This window comes from Oncorhynchus kisutch, linkage group LG4 (genome assembly GCF_002021735.2).
Source record: "Oncorhynchus kisutch isolate 150728-3 linkage group LG4, Okis_V2, whole genome shotgun sequence".
NCBI lineage: Eukaryota > Metazoa > Chordata > Actinopteri > Salmoniformes > Salmonidae > Oncorhynchus > Oncorhynchus kisutch.
In genome coordinates, this window is record NC_034177.2 from 46,390,115 (window position 1) to 46,408,129 (window position 18,015).

Consider the following 18,015-nt stretch of genomic DNA (forward strand, 5'->3'; position numbering starts at 1 on the left):
TAGGGGTACAGTATGGATCAGAAAACCAGTCAGTATCTGGTGTGACCACCATTTGCTTCATCTCCTTCGCATAGAGTTGATCAGGCTGTTGATTATGGCCTGTGGAATGTTGTGCCACTCCTCTTCAATGGCTGTTTGAAGTTGCTGGATATTGTCGGGAACACGCTGTCGTACATGTTGATCCAGACCATACCAAACATGCTCAATGGGTGACATATATGGTGAGTATGCAGGCCATGGAGGAACTGGGACATTTTCAGCTTCCAGGAATTGTGTATAGATCCTTGCGACATGGACAACATAGACAAACATGCATTATCATGCCGAAACATTAAGTTATGGTGGTGGATGAATGGCACGACAATGGGCCTCAGGATCTCGTCACAGTATCTCTGTGCATTCAAATTGCCATCGATAAAATGCAATTGTGTTCGTCGTCCGCAGGTTATGCCTGCCCATACCATAACCTCTGTTCACAACGCTAACATCAGCAAACCGCTCGCCCCACAAACTGTTGCCACAAAGTTGGAAGCACAGAATCGTCTAGAATGTTACTGTATGCTGAAACGTTAAGATTTCCCTTCACTGAAACTAAGAGGCCCATGAAGGCCATTATACTGCCAATGTTTGTCTATGGAGATTGCATGACTGTGTGACCGATTTTATACACCTGTCAGCAATCATAACTGGCACGCAGATCAGTAGAAATGGTTGGATAAATTGTAAGCATCCCCAAACGTAAAACTCACGCGCCAACTATGGTCTTTACTGTAACACCCATTAAAGAAATTGTGCAAGCGCGTGCACACACAGGTTCCATAGTTGTCCCCCCTGTGAGATTGAATGTCGCCGGCCCTGGGTTTCATGTGGCAGAGGTGAGAATCTCCGTTAGAAACTTAGAAAGAGGGGAAATCTAAATATGCAACAACTAGGATGGGTTGTTAACAGGACTAGGATAATGCTTTTGGACAACGAAAGAAAGTTGATATAAAAACCAGTAGAACAGGAGAGAACATTTTGAAGAACTTTATCGGTTTCTAGCTTAGCTGTTGTTAGCTGCTGCGTGCTGCTCCACTCGGTCTCTCCCTCAGCTCCACTGCAGCCTGCATTTGTGAGTTGCCTAGCAATGAGTCTCCACTCTGGCTTTTCATAGCTCACTGACTAGAGACAGAGCCATCATTAGTTGATGTTATGCAGGCTACTTTCTAACTTTATAAACTCACTATACATGACTGTTTTGGGCAAAATAATAATTCCGGTTTTATGACTGACGAGAATTGTTTAATTCTGACACCAATTTAATTCCCTGAAAGTATGTTTGCATACTATAGACTGATAAGCATGACCTTTTACATTTATTTTTGGCGGCTAACTGACTAACGGTTAACTATTAACATCCCTAAGCTGAACAGAACAGTATGCCAGTGGAAGGGGGGACAGTAGCAGGTGGTCAGAACTATGGTTTGTGACTACTACGATTTCCCATGGTAGACTATTCAATTGCAGTAATTCCGTTACAGATTTTTACCGATTTGGTATCAGAATTACGAGTTTTAATCACTTAATAATTTGTAAATAAACTTGAGATCAGTAAAAGAAACTACAACTAACTACCTTGACTTGTTACTTCTGTGAACTTTCATTATCCTCCCTCCTCATGAGGGATAGAAATGAGAAAATATCTATGTGGGTTTTTGGTAAAGGAATTACCAGGCGCAAGGGACTGTTTCTTTAAAAAGTACAGACTGCAAATAATTTCTCCAAAACTGAACATAAGTGTTGATATGAGTTGGCATTATTGTGTTTTGATGTATTTCTATTGTAATCCCTTTTTTTTGTGTGTGTATTTTACCCTCTTTTTCTCCCCCGCCTAACTGCGCTTCTTAACATCTGCCCACTTAACCCGTAAGCCAGCCGCAGCAATGCGTTGGAGGAAAGAATGTTCAACTGATGACTGAGGTCAGCTTGCAGGCACCCGGCCCGCCACAAGGAGTAGCTAGAGCGAGATGAACCAAGTAAAGCCCTCCCGGCCAAACCCTCCCCTAACCCGGACGACGCTGGGCCAATTGTGCACCGCCCTATGCGACTCTCGATCACGGCCAGTTGTGATACAGCTCGGGATTGAACCATGGTCTTTAGTGACGCCTTAGACCGCTGTGCCACTCGGAAGGCCCTAATACCTTTGAATACTTTTTCTGGTAGGTGTTGTCTAAGACTCATTTAGCTTATTCCACATTTTTGGGATGGTTGAAAAATGTATATGCCTTCATTTAAAAAAAATATAGACTCTTAGCTTTCATTTGACGCTCAATTTGACATTCGCTTCACATGTTGGTGCTCATGGGTCCTTTTACATGGAAATGACCCCATTTTAACTTTCCATCATTTTGTGTATTTTTCAAAGAGTATGCGACACCAATAGAAACTCTGTTTTCATAAGGCTTAGGCCTATGCTAGTTCCAATCTTAGTTCCAATGTATTTTTGGAAATGTTCAGACATGGGCTTCGGATTACTTGGGTAGCTACACTGTCATGACTTTGTAACAACTACAGTCCATTGTCTTTTTCAGCAACAAAATCTCAGATGCCCGCTTTTACAGAGCAGCACAATAGAGTAACATCACCAGATAAATGCTTGTATATGATAACCTGTCTAGTGTATTGCCACAGCTCGTTACAGAGCTTGCTCCTGCACATTTGGGCATTGACATGAATACAAATGCTCAAAGAGGGATGTAGTGCGTTAACTCGTTTGTCACTGTGTCGGCAGTATTAATGCATTTGCCTCAAGACTTGATGAAGGCTTTTTCCCTCAGTGGAGCTCACTTTTTAATGTGCTTGAGTGCAGTTGTCAAATCACAGTAAACAATGCCACGCTAAGGCACTCTGTGCACGATTGATAGGCCGACAGATAATACTGTAAAGGAAGATGTTTCGGGCCAGTGGCAGAAAATGCAAAACCTATGGTAGAAAAGAACCAGGAGAGGTGAGGTTTAGGGTGGTTGGTCATGGCTCAGTGTGGGGAGGAAAAGTTAAGGAAAAGTTCATTCCTCATACACACACACACACACACACACACACACACACACACACACACACACAGTGTGTTACCTTGACATACCATCAGCCAACTCCGGTACCTCGGGCTATACCTCAAGCTCTATAACCTCTGTCTCACCTTTCTTATTCTGACTCTTTCTTTGATACTGCATTCACGCTCTCTCCTCGCTCTGTAGTCTTGTCATGGCTGAATGGAGAAAACGCATGGGGAAATTTACATTGAGAAACTAGACTTTTGGTTCCCAGATACCGGGTAATGTGGTGGTAATATTATCCTCATGTGTTTACAGATCTATACTGTTTTACTGTATTGTCTAGTAGTGATGAGGGGAAAACATCTATGCAGTTACATATCGCATTATTATAATTATAATTTTTTGCTACTGAAGGTAGTGTTAGGTAGAGATAGTCGGCTGTACCTGTGCCAAAACTGTTCTCCATCTTATTTTTAAATAGTGAGCCAACATATTTATCTCCCTGACTGATCAAAACTCATTTACTCATGCTCTCTCTCTCTGCAGCAGACATAAAGTGAGCAATCTACAGTTGAAGTCGGAGGTTTACATACACTTAGGTTGGAGTCTTTAAAACTTATTTTTCAACCACTCCACAAATGTCTTGTTAACAAACTTTAGTTTTGGCAGTCGGTTAGGACATCTACTTTGTGAATGACACAAGTCATTTATCCAATAATTGTTTACAGACAGATTATTTCACTTATAATTGACTGAATCACAATTCCAGTGGGTCAGTAGTTTACATACACTAAGTTGACTTGGGAAATTCCAGAAAAGGATGTCATGGCTTTAGAAGCTTCTGATAGTCTAATTGACATCATTTGAGTCAATTGGCGGTGTACCTGTGGATGTATTTCAAGGCCTACCTTCAAACTCAGTGCCTCTTTGATTGACATCATGGGAAAATCAAAATAAATCAGCCAAGACCTCAGAAAAATAATTGTAGACCTTCACAAGCAATTTTCAAACGCCTAAAGGTACCACGTTCATCTGTACAAACAATAGTACGCATGTATAAACACCTTTGACCACGCAGCCGTCATATCGCTCAGGAAGGAGACACGTTCTTTGGTGCAAAAAGTGCAAATCAATCCCAGGACAACAGCAAAGGACCATGTGAAGATGCTGTAGGAAACCCGTACAAAAGTATCTACATCCACAGTAAAACGAGTCCAATATCAACATAACCTGAAAGGTCGCTCAGCAAGGAAGACGCCACTGCTCCAAAACCGCCATAAAAAAGCCAGACTACGGTTTGCAACTGCACATGGGGACAAAGATCGTACTTTTTGGAGAAATGTCCTCAGGTCTGATGAAACAAAAATAGAACTGTTGGCCATAATAACCATCGTTAAGTTTGGAGGAAAAAGGGGGAGGCTTGCAAGCCGAAGAACACCATCCATTTAAGCACGGGGGTGGCAGCATCATGTTGTGGGGGTGCTTTGCTGCAGGAGGGACTGGTGCACTTCATAAAATAGATGGCATCATGAGGTCGGAAAATTATGTGGATATATTGAAGCAACACCTCAAGACATCAGTCAGGAAGTTAAAGCTTGGTCGCAAATGGGTCTTCCAAATGGCCAATGACCCCAAGCATACTTCCAAAGTTGTGACAAAATGGCTTAAGGACAACAAAGTCAAGGTATTGGAGTGCCCATCACAAAGCCCTGACCTCATCTTATAGAAAATGTGTGGACAGAACTGAAAAAGGGTGCGTGAGCAAGGAGGCCTACAAACCTGACTCAGTTACACCAGCTCTGTCTGTAGGAATGGGCCAAAATTCACCCAACTTATTGTAGGAAGCTTGTGGAAGGCTACCCGAAACGTTTGACCCAAGTTAAACAATTGAAAGGCAATGCTACCAAATACTAATTGAGTGTATGTAAACTTCTGACCCACTGGAAATGTGATGGAAGAAATAAAAGCTGAAATAAATAATTATCTCTACTATTATTCTGACATTTCACATTGTTTAAAAAAGTGGTGACCCTAACTGACCTAAGACAGGTAAGTTTTACTAGGATTAAATGTCAGGAATTGTGAAAAACTGAGTTTAAATGTATTTGGCTAAGGTGTATGTAAACTTCTGACTTCAACTGTATTTGGAACATCAAATTGCAAATGAAATCACATGATCGAATCACAATACATATAGAATCGTGAGAATTGCAATACATATTGCATTGGCACCTAAGTATCGTGATAGTATCATGAGGTCCCTGGCAATTCCCAGCCCTATTGGCTAGAGATTGATATGAATCAATGAAAGGCTGTCAGTTACCATGAACACAACTCTGCAAGAAGTCAGCACAGGAGGAAAGCCAGCCTAATGCAGCACAGCTGCTCTGTGCCACCCTCACACCTCACTGAAGCGCTCTGTAGGCCTTATGCGATTCAATTTGTTTTGATATGGATTATGTACTCTATTAATGTGCAGGAATGGCAATATGTTCATGTCAGGATGGATTGTTATGCTACAATGGATTTTCTGCCAACCATGCTGGAGTGCCTCTCCCTCTAGCACATGGTAACTGATGTCTTACAATATCCTATGGTGGGTTCGGAAAATAGATTACTGTGTTTAATAGGATGTTAAAAAATATATACAGGGGCGCCGAAATCGTTCATTTGTTAAGTGTAGATGCTGTAGGGCTCTGTGCTATGTGGGCAGGCTGCATAATGTGTGTAGGCTACACACCCACTGGGCACCCCACGTCATTTCATTGTGGGAATTGGGTACTTTTTTTGCTCATCCATATATCGTCCATATATTTATAAATTCTTAATCCATTCCTTACTTAGATTTGTGTGTATTAGGTATTTGTTGTGGAATTGTTAGATATTACTTGATAGATATTGCTGCACTGTCGGAACTAGAAGCACAAATCTTTTGCTACACTCGCAATAACCTCTGCTAACCATGTGTGTGTGTGACTAATTTAAAATTTCATTTGATATTTGGTTGATCAATGAGATTACAACCTATTTTCACCTAGTCAAAAAAAACGGCCAAAATGTTGTTGAATTCAAAATGTGTTATCACTATGCTTTCAACCATCTAAAAGTACAAACAACTTCCAATAGAAAATCAAAAAAAAAAAAATCTGATTTTTGGTTTAGATGTCACCTACAGTCAGAAGTTCACATACACTTAGGTTGGCGTCATTAAAACTTGTTTTTCAACCACTCCACAAATTTCTTGTTAAACTATAGTTCTGGCAAGTCGGTTAGGACATCTACTTTGTGATTGACACAAGTAATTTTTCAAAACATTATTTGCAGACAGATTATTTCATAATTCACCATATCACAATTCGAGTGGGTCAGAAGTTTACATACACTAAGTTGACTGTGCCTTTAAACAGCTTGGGAAATTCCAGAAAAGGATGTCATGGCTTTAGAAGCTTCTGATAGGCTAATTGACATAATTTGAGTCATTTGGATGTGTACCTGTGGATGTATTTCAAGACCAACCTTCAACCTCTGTGCTTCTTTGCTTGACATCATTGGAAAATCAAAAGAAATCAGCCAAGACCTCAGAAAAATAATTGTAGACCTCCACAAGTCTGGTTCATCCTTGGGAGCAATTTTCAAACGCCTAAAGGTACCACGTTCATCTGTACAAACAATAGTACGCAAGTATAAACACCATGGGACCACGCAGCCTTCATACCACTCAGGAAGGAGACGTGTTCTGTCTCCTAGAGATGAACGTACTCTGGTGCGAAAGGTGTAAATCAATCCCAGAACAACAGCAAAAGACCTTGTGAAGATACAAAAGTATCTATAGCCACAGTAAAACGAGTCCTATATCGACATAACCTGAAAGGCCACTCAGCAAGGCAGAAGCCACTGCTCCAAAACCTCCATACAAAGGCCAGACTACAGTTTGCAACTGCACATGGGGACAAAGATTGTACTTTTTGGAGAAATGTCCTCTGGTCTGATGAAACAAAAATAGAACTGTTTAGCCATAATGACCATCGTTATGTTGGGAGGAAACAGGGGGAGGCTTGCAAGCCGAAGAACACCATTCCAAACATGAAGCATGGGGGTGGCAGGCATCATGTTGTGGGGGTGCTTTTCTGCAGGAGGGTCTGGTGCACTTTACAAAATAGATGGCATCATGAGGAAAGAAAATGATGTGGAGATATTGAAGCAACATCTCAAGACATCAGTCAGGAAGTTTAAGCTTGGTCGCAAATGGGTCTTCCAAGTGGACATAGAACCCAAGCATACTTCCAAAGTTGAGGCAAAATGGCTTAAGGACAACAAAGTCAAGGTATTGGAGTGGCCATCACAAAGCCCTGACCTCAATCCCATAGAAAATGTGTGGGCAGAACTGAAAAAGCGTGTGCAGGCAAGGAGGCCTACAAACCTGACTCAGTTACACCAACTCTGTCAGGAGGAATGGGCCAAAACTCACCCAACTTCTTGTGGGAAGCTTGTGGAAGGTTACCCAAAACGTTTGACCCAAATTAAATCATTTAAAGACAATGCTACCAAATACTTATCGAGTGTATGTAAACTTCTGACCCACTGTGAATGTGATGAAAAAAAATAAAAGCTGAAATGAATGATTCTCTCTACTATTATTCAGACATTTCACATTCTTAAAATAAAGTGGTGATCCTAACTGACCTAAGACAGGGAATTTTTACTAGGATTAAATGTCAGGAATGGTGAAAAACTTAGTTTAAATGTTTTTGGCTAAGGTGTATGTAAACTTCCAACTCAACTGTAAATGAGATTACATTAAAGTACATGGTGCAAGTGGTCAATGCCTCTGCAGATTATTATATCATTTGTGAAGAATTCCACAGACCTGCGACCATTGCATGTTATCTTGAACATGCATGCTTTCTATGATTACATAAGAATACATGTGTTACAGTAACATTAGTTTGTAAGATAGCCTTAAAGGAAAGGCTCACCCATTTTTGAATGTTATATTGTTTTTGTGCATCTCTGAGTGATGTTACTTGCTGATGTTGTCTTTGGTATTATTGTGTATACCTACATTTGCTAGCTAGCCAGCCCATAGAGAGAGCATTGCATTGTGGGTTTGTAGATGTCTTAAGCTACAACAGATATTCGGAACAATTTTCCATGTTTATTATAACGACAAAATGAAACATTTGTTCGCAAAAATATTGTAAATGAATGAGTGGTTTTGGGTTTTTATTTTTTTAATTATTGTTTATTGTAGACTATTTACTGTATTTCAAAGGTAATATTGAGTTTGGTTGTATTTGGTTGTTCCGTCTGAGCCACAGGCTTAATCACATTCTTTAACTTTTTATTTTTGAATGAGATGGAGAATTGAATCAAACATTTTTATTGTATTGTAAAAGGGATATTGAATATTGTTTGGAAGGAGATGTATCTTCTGCTTGGATAGTTCTTTCTGTGCCACTGAGTCTGGCTATAATTCAGTTTGTCTACAAATTAATAATTCACATGTTGGATTCATGTCTCTATTTCAACCAAGCATCTAAGTTAAAGAATGTGAATGAATCAAATCAAACTTTAAATGCACATTAAATACAGTCCTATTCTTTAACTTAGATTTTAGGTTCAGATGGAGATGTGAATCCAACATATTTGGTATTAACTTGTAAATTCCATTTAAAATCAACCAAATCAACCAAAAGTTGGAATCCTAGGCCGATAGGGACTGTCTATCATATTTTATGTAAGGTTTGTCTGTTGAAAATTGGTTAACATGATGTCAAACTCCTGTGGTTGAAATTTCACAAAACAGTTTTGTAAAATTGATTACTTATTTTCCACATATATTTCCAAATGATGTTGAAACAACGTTGATTATCCAATGTGTGCCTTGTGGGTTTCCTCAGCCCTGTGTGAGTGCTATGGGTGCAGGTTGACACCACCTGCTATGTGCTTGGCCTTTTTAAAGCTGTAATATGTGACTTTTTGGGCGACCTGACCAAATTTACATAGAAAATGAGTTACAGATCTGTCATTCCCATTGACAGCAAGTCTAAGAAGCTGTAGATCTGTTTTATGTACGGTATTTCTATGCTTTCATTCTTAAGTTTCGTTTTTGCGTCTTAAACTTTTGGTGTTGTACACCAGCTTCATACAGCTGAAAATACAATAGTTTTGGTTATGGGAAATCTATTTCACAGCAGTTGAGATGGTACAATGATTCTCTACACCATAGTTTCTTGTTTTGTCAGAAACTGAAATTAGGTGAATTAGAATTTTAGCAACCAGGAAATGGCGTAGAGATTTCTGCATAGCGCATCTTTAATTAGCTTCATTACAGCAGGTTGACTCGGGCTGGAGCAGAGCAGTCATGGGGCCAGAGGCTGAGAGGATGTGTGATGCAGGTTGGTCTTAATTGGCTAGGCGGTTGTGTCCTTGGGCGGATCTTGTTCTGTCCGGGTCTACTTATGTCCTGTTCTCTTCTGTCGAAAGGCTTCTATTCTTTTACTTCTAACTCAGTCATGTTCATTAACACTGTTTAGGCAACTTTTTGCACAAAAGGTTGATGCAACACTAATGCAGGAAGTTGAAATAACAAGGAAAGTATGTTGAAACAATATTGTTGACAATATTTGCCAGCCATTGGAAAACAATATTTGCACGGAGGTTTGTTATTGTTTCAAAGCAATAGCCACTAGTGTTGTCATGATGCCAGCATTTTGATTTTGAAACCGATACCAGATTTAGTGTATTTTTCCATATCGAGACTGAAATCATCAACAATATAGAGGCTACTTTGCCTACAAATTACTAAAGAGTGAGCCAGAGATTAATATATCTTAACCAGAAGAAGAAATAGGTAATAGGTAATAAGTAATAGGCTACACCAGCTTTCGGCAACCTTTTCCATTTGGAGTGCTGTAACTGTACCATTTCTATCTACTGATCTGCATGCCAGTTATGATTTTCATATGCACATTTTGTGGAACAGGTTAATTTAATTTATAATAAAGTCTCTAATTAAGTGGTTAATCAAAATTCTATCTAATTGAAAATGATACTTTTAGATTTGTAACTTCTATTGCCTTTGCCAATATGTAAAAATAGCCTACATAAAGCTAACAAATAATTATATTTTAGCCTACAGGTAGAAAATAACCATATTTTTTAAATAAATATCCTATACATCGCATGGCCTATCTGCAAGGAACTTAACATTGTATCAACTATTAACTTGGGTCCAGCTTGATGCTGGTACTAGCAAACTTGCAACATTGTATAAAATATTCTGGGCCCTCAAGAGTTTCTGTGCCAGTGAGCTCTGGACAGACAGACACAGCTGTAAGCTATTTGCGCAAGGGATGAGAGGTAATCAGGTAGGCCTTTTTTCCACCAGATCAGAGCATGACATTTTTTCCACTTTCATGCTGAGCGGTTATTGAAAGGGGGAGAGCTGGAAAGATTTTTCAAATAGGCTACGTTAAGGAGCTATTGTCATTCTCAATGGATGTAAAAACAGACTTTGTTTACTTTGCTTTTTGAGGCGAAGAAAAAATTACTTTGATAAGCTCCACAGTGATGCTGATTTTAAGACAATCAGAAATAGTATCAAATCCCAAAATGGGAACATTCATAAGCCTACATTTGCGCACAGGCCAGGTAGCCTAGACCTAGTTCTATGCGTAATCAGGTACGCCGTGTCCTTATTCATAAATGGAATGAGATAAACCAAACTTAGGTTGTGCGCTCTGTAAATGTGTCCGCTCCTTCAATGAGAACGGTAAGACTGTAATAAAAATATATTGAATGCATTAACATAAATGACCATAACCAAACAAACATTGTAGATTACAAATTATGGTAATTAACACTAAATGTACTACTGGTGATACTGGTGTGCCATCCCTGTGGCCTCCGCAATGGATTAGTCCAATCAGACAGGTGTCTCATGGGCCAAATATATATATATATATTTTTAAATATATTTGCCACTGCCAGACTAAGAATATCTCAGTTCAATATCATTACATTATCATTTTTTATGTCAATATTTTTCAGAGACAGCCGTGTATGCATTAATTAATAAATTATACAATCAACTTGACTTTATTTTTAACCAACTACATGACAACTTAATGGTAATAATTTATTTGAAAGGTAAATCTCTGTTGATAGACTTGGTAAATCAAGATGTAGCTTAGACCTATTCACAATACAGGTGAATGCATATTCAATAGGAGTGTGCGTGCATTGAGTTATTGAGCTTCTTTTGGCTGATTGCATGGGGCTACAGATGACAAACAATCAGTTTCCATTCCATTTCGGACTTATTTAATTGTGCTTATCAACAACATTTGCATAAAAGTAGCTTCTTTTTATAAGAATGTGTCTTTAACCAGTAATGACATCATTCACGGGAGAAGAGGGGGCGGGCCATCGGAGCACAGTCAATTCGATGACACAATAGATAATCTTTGGGAGATATGTGGGAATTAATTTAGTTTTTTGTGTCAATCAGCATATTTTGCGTAATGGTTTGCATATTACCATAAACAAAGTACTAGAGTATTGAGTTGATGTTAGCTTTAGCTGTCAGCTAGCAACAAAAGTTAGCCTGCAAAGTTGGAAGCTACCGGTATCTTTTTGCATTGTGCAAGTCTTCTAGCTTGTATGGACATTGTTTTGCGAACAGTAATTAACAGGTTTAAAATTTCTACATGCCGTGTCAGATTCAAATGTGTTATCTTCTGTGCAGCATGAGTGGGGAGCTAACATGACGCAGCCCAGACTCCCAGTGCAGGCTTGCAATGGGTAAGTGGAGCAGGTACGGTGCACGCTATAGTAAGGGATCGGCTGCACTGACAGACAGGCTTGATTCGTGAGACACATTAACAGAAATACAGAAAGTAAAAAAAATATATATATATATTAGTACCCGAGACGTTATTCATGTTCTAGTATCGAAAGTACCGAAGTTTCGGTATAACGTGCAACACTAAGGATAGGTAAGGACATGCTACAGTACCACCAAGGAATATTTGATGCACCTCTGAAGCATAAACTTTTTGAAGCCTCTCACGATCACAATCAGTAACAACAAAGTTTGAGTATCTGCCTGGTGGCTGTGTTATTTAAAGCCGCTGATGCATTAGCCTGTCTAGGGTCTTTGGTCTGTCACTCTGTTATTTCACACTTGTCTTGCTGTCCTGCTGTCGTTTTTGAGAACAGAGGGCAGAGAAGGATGAGAAATGCCTGCATGCAATATGTGTTCTCTCTTTGAGTGAGAAATTACTGAAATTACATCCTGTTCTTGCCAATACAAACTCCCTACTATCTGATTCTCCATTTGCTGTTGCATGCTGAGTTCTTATGGCTGTGTTCCAATTATGATGGCTGCACTGTGTTCTTCTGTCCCTAGGTGATGGCTCAGCAGGCCGGGGCTGGGCGCAGGTATATTCGGGCATTTGTGAGCGGCTTCTTCGTGGCAGTGCCCGTAACTGTCACTGTTCTGGACCGCTTTGCCTATGTAGCACGAGTAGAAGGAGCCTCAATGCAGGTGAGACACACGCTCTCTGCTTTCTCCATCAATTCCTACTGATCTTGTTGTACTTTTTCAAAGCCCCACTTTCCTTTTGTGACAGAGTTGATTGCATCTCGGTATCTACTGTATCATGCAGTAAAGAGAGGGAGAGGTTCTATTGAATGGAATAAATTGGCCTTACCTCACCCCACAATTCAAATACCAATACCACAGAAGACATTTAGCCCTGCTCGGATTCAGAAGCCATACAATACAACAGAAGTCATACTTCATGGCCTGGGTTGACACTTGGTCGTGATGAAATACATCAAATGCATCTCACGTCTTTGCTCACGTTAAGAAAACGCACATAAACACTTGTTTTGCTTGTTATGCTTAATGCACGTTCATCTTTCATTCTGCTGTCAAACAGAGTTGATCAGGCATACATCTGTAGCTATGTAGGCATCGAGGTAAGTCAGTCGGGCAGCTGAGACCCATTGGTTTCGCGTCATTGGCTGGGGCTTGTCCTCCCTGTTGACAGTGCTGGTTGGCTGTTTAGCTTCTTGTGAATGGTTGACAAGAGAATCTATACAGCGTGATATAGTTTCTTTGTACCATCCCATGTGACGTAATTAGAATCCAAGTATATTTGCATGGTTTTCTAAGTAAGTAAAGAAATGTAACAACAAATGTTTGTCTGAAGAAGATCGTTATTGATCTCCCTCCTCTCCTCCCATACTACTAATTAGTAAGTCAATACGTTCAGATACTGAAGGCTGTTTACATTGTTGGAGTTGTTAGGATTTCGCCAGGTTCTAGTTGTGTAGACAGGCCGTTGCCTCACTTTGCCTCTCCTCCTACAAGACCGTGATAGTTTAAACAAGAATCCTTTCAAAACCCCTGCGTTGTCTTGCCTAAGGCTACAGTGCTCACAAGATTGAATTGTTGACTAGACAATCTTATTTGATCTAACTTTCCTTGTCTCCTGTGTTGTTGTTTTTTCTCAGATTTTTATTAATTCTAGGGTGCTTTCAAGCTAGCAAGATAAACGTCTTTGAAACAATACAGCATGTAATATGGTAAAATATGACTGAAAGTGAAAATGATAACGTATCCAACTGTAACAGATACATTCTGCGGCTGGCAGCACTCGTATGGGATATTTATTTTCAGCAGACGGATAAGAGATATTCTGTCAATTACCCCGGCAAGCGTGAAATGGCCTGTGCACATCCTGTTTAATGAATCATTCTTCCTGTGTCATGTCACCCGCTGCTTGGAGTGGGGCTTCGTCACACACTAGCTCTTCGATAAAGTGACACAAACTAAGTTGTAAGAATGAATTATTTCTGTGGGGGGGGATTTCACAGACTATAGGTGTACTACACTGTATACGATAGAGTTAGTCATGGTTGTTGAGAAACCCTCTTGTGTTTCCCATTGAGGGTGAAATTGTTAATTTTGTGGACTCACTGGGTAAAGAGAAAATTATACTGGGTCATGTTCACAAGGTACAAACCTGAGGGAAACTTGAAGGTACTAAACTTGTCCAACCCTGATGTACTCTGTAAGGTACTGTAGGAGATATGTGCATCATCTTGTTTGTGTTGTTGTTTAGATTATTGACCTCTGTACTGACCCTTGCCCCGAGACATGACTGTAGACTTCTATGGCGTCAGACTTTATAGTTAATTAGTCTACAGCCACATCTCAGGGCAACCGTTCCACTCCAATAGATTTTAATGGTATGACATATGTTTCACCCACATCTGTCGGTGTGAATCTGTAGGCACGGGAAGACATACAGATATATATAAAATAGTGCCGGAAGAAATGGCAGCAGTTTAACAGGCGCCCAACTTATTGTGCTATTATGTGTTTGTTTTTTCGCATTATTTGTAGCTTATTTTGTACAAAATGTTTCTGCAACTATATCTTATTGCAAAAAAAGTGCTTCTGGAGGTCAGGACAGCGATCACTCACCTCGGATTAGACCAAGATTTTTTCTCAGTCAGCTGTATAAGGAAATAAGCAAACAAGAAACCGCTCACCCAGAGGCGGCGCTCCTAGTAGCCGGATACTTTAATGCAGGGAAACTTAAATCAGTTCTACCTAATTTCTATCAACATGTTAAATGTCCAACCAGAGAGAGAGAAATTCTAGATCACCTGTACTCCACACACAGAGACGCGTACAAAGCTCTCCCTCGCCCTCCGTTTGGTAAATCCGACCATAATTCTATCCTCCTGATTCCTGCTTACAAGCAAAAATTAAAGCAGGAAGCACCAGTGACTCAATCAATAAATAAAGTGGTCAGTTGAAGCAGATGCTAAACCACAGGACTGTTTTGCTATCAGACTGGAACATGTTCCGGGATTCTTCCGATGGCATTGAGGAGTACACCACATTAGTCACTGGCTATATCAATAATTGCATCGAGGACATCGTCCCCACAGTGACTGTATGTACATACCCCAACCAGAAGCCATGGATTACAGGCAACATTCACACTGAGCTAAAGGATAGAGCTGCTGCTTTCAAGGTGCGGGACTGTAACCCAGGAGTTTATAAGAAATCCCGCTATGCCCTCCGACGAACCATCAAACAGGCAAAGCGTCAATACAGGGCTAAGATTGAATCGTACTACACCAGCTCCGATGCTTGTCTTATGTCACAGGGCTTGCAAACTATTACAGACTACATAGGGAAGCACAGCCACGAGCTGCCCAGTGACACGAGCCGACCAGACGAGCTAAATCACTCCTATGCTCGCTTCGAGGCAAGCAACTCTGAAGCATGCATGAGAGCATCAGCTGTTCCTGGTCGACTATGTAATTACGCTCTCCATAGCCGACGTGAATAAGGCCTTTAAACAGGTCAACATTCACAAGGCTGTGGGGCCAGACGTATTTCCAGGACGTGTGCTCCGGGCATGTGCTGACCACCTGGCAGGTGTCTTCACTGACATTTTCAACATGTCCCTGATTGAGTCTGAAATACCAACATGTTTCAAGCGGACCACCATAGTCCCTGTGCCCAAGAACACGAAGGCAACCTACCTAAATGACTACAGACCCGTAGCACTCAGGTCCGTAGCCATGAAGTGTTTTGAAAGGCTGGTCATGGCTCACATCAACACCATTATCCCAGAAACCCTAGACCCACTCCAATTTGCATACCGCACAAAAAGATCCACAGATGAATCAATCTCTGTTGCGCTCCACACTGCCCTTTCCCACCTGGACAAAAGGAACACCTATGTGAGAATGCTATTCATTGACTAGAGCTCAGCGTTCAACACCATATTACCCTCAAAGCTCATCACTAAGCTAATGATCCTGGGACTATAAATACCTCCCTCTGCAACTGGATCCTGGACTTCCTGACGGGCTGCCCCCATGTGGTGAGGGTAGGTAGCAACACATCTGCCACGCTGATCCTCAACACTGGAGCCCCTCCAGGGATGCATGCTCAGTCCCCTCCTGTACTCCCTGTTCACCCACGACTGCATGGCCAGGCACGACTCCAACACCATCATTAAGTTAGCAGACAACACAACAGTGGTAGGCCTGACCACCGACAATGATGAGACAGCCTACAGGGAGGAGGCCAGGGCCCTGGCCGGGTGGTGCCAGAATAACAACCTATCCCTCAAAGTAACCATGACTAAGGAGATGATTGTGGACTACAGGAAAAGGAGGACCGAGCACGCCCCCATTCTCATCGATGGGGCTGTAGTGGAGCAAGTTGAGAGCTTCAAGTTCCTTGGTGTCCACATCAACAACAAACTAGAATGGGGTGGATATTTGCCACAGGGGTGGCAGCATAATGTTGTGGGGGTGCTTTGCTGCAGTAGGGACTTGTGCACTTCACAAAATAGATGGAATCATGTGTATATATTGAAGCAACACCTCAAGACATCAGTCAGGAAGTTAAAGCTTGGTCGCAAATGGGTCTTCCAAATGGACAATGACACCAAGCATACTTCCAAAATTGTGGCAAAATGGCTTAAGGACATCAAAGTCAAGGTTTTGGAGTGGCCATCACAAAGCCCTGACCTCAATCCTATGGAACATTTGTGAGCAGAACTGAAAAAGTATGTGCGAGCAAGGAGGCCTACAACCTGACTCCGTTACACCAGCTCTGTCAGGAGGAATGGGCCAAACTTCACCCAACTTATTGTGGGACGCTTGTGGAAGGCTACCTGAAACGTATGACCCAAGTTAAACAATTTAAAGGCAATGTTACCAAATACTAATTGAGTGTATGTAAACTTCTGATCCACTGTGAATGTGATGAAAGAAATAAAAGCCTAAATAAATCATTCTCTCTGTTATTATTCTGACATTTCACATTCTTACAATAAAGTGGTGATCCTAACTGACCTAAAACGGGGCATTTTTACTAGGATTAAATGTCAGGAATTGTGAAATACTGAGTTGAAATGTATTTGGCTAAGGTGTATGTCAACTGTACTACCTCAATTGGCCCGACCAACCAGTGCCCCCTCACATTGGCTAACCGGGCTAACCGGGCTATCTGCATTCGGTCCCACCAACCCCTCTTTTACGCTACTGCTACTCTCTGTTTATCATACACTGCTCAAAAAAATAAAGGGAACACTTCAACAACACAATGTAACTCCAAGTCAATCACACTTCTGTGAAATCAAACTGTCCACTTAGGAAGCAACACTGATTGACAATAAATTTCACATGCTGTTGTGCAAATGGAATAGACAACAGGTGGAAATTATAGGCATTTAGCAAGACACCCCCAATAAAGGAGTGGTTCTGCAGGTGGGGACCACAGACCACTTCTCAGTTCCTATGCTTCCTGGTTGATGTTTTGGTCACTTTTGAATGCTGGCGGTGCTTTCACTCTAGTGGTAGCATGAGACGGAGTCTACAACCCACACAAGTGGCTCAGGTAGTGCAGCTCATCCAGGATGGTACATCAATGCGAGATGTGACAAGAAGGTTTGCTGTGTCTGTCAGTGTAGTGTCCAGAGCATGGAGGCGCTACCAGGAGACAGGCCAGTACATCATGAGACGTGGAGGAGGCCGTAGGAGGGCAACAACCCAGCAGCAGGACCGCTACCTCCGCCCTTGTGCAAGGAGGAGGAGGAGTACCGCCAGAGCCCTGCAAAATGACCTCCAGCAGGCCACAAATGTGCATGTGTCTGCTCAAACGGTCAAAAACAGACTCCATGAGGGTGGTATGAGGGCCCGACGTCCACAGGTGGGGGTTGTGCTCACAGCCCAACACCGTGCAGGACGTTTGGCATTTGCCAGAGAACACCAAGATTGTCAAATTCGCCACTGGCGCCCTGTGCTCTTCACAGATGAAAGCAGGTTCACACTGAGCACATGTGACAGACGTGACAGTCTGGAGACGCCGTGGAGAACGTTCTGCTGCCTGCAACATCCTCCAGCATGACCGGTTTGGCGGTGGGTCAGTCAT

At 41.4% G+C, this 18,015-nt stretch overlaps 1 protein-coding gene across 2 annotated transcripts in view; it reads left to right on the plus strand.

Annotated features, from left to right (window-relative positions):
• Positions 1-18,015, plus strand: part of LOC109889604 (mitochondrial inner membrane protease subunit 2-like) — a 139,415-nt gene that overhangs the window by 17,088 nt on the left and 104,312 nt on the right. For both annotated transcript variants that reach the window (XM_020481156.2, XM_020481158.2), the window contains exon 2: positions 12,448-12,585. In XM_020481156.2, coding sequence (XP_020336745.2) covers positions 12,448-12,585 — 138 coding nt within the window. The remainder of the gene's footprint in view (positions 1-12,447; positions 12,586-18,015) is intronic.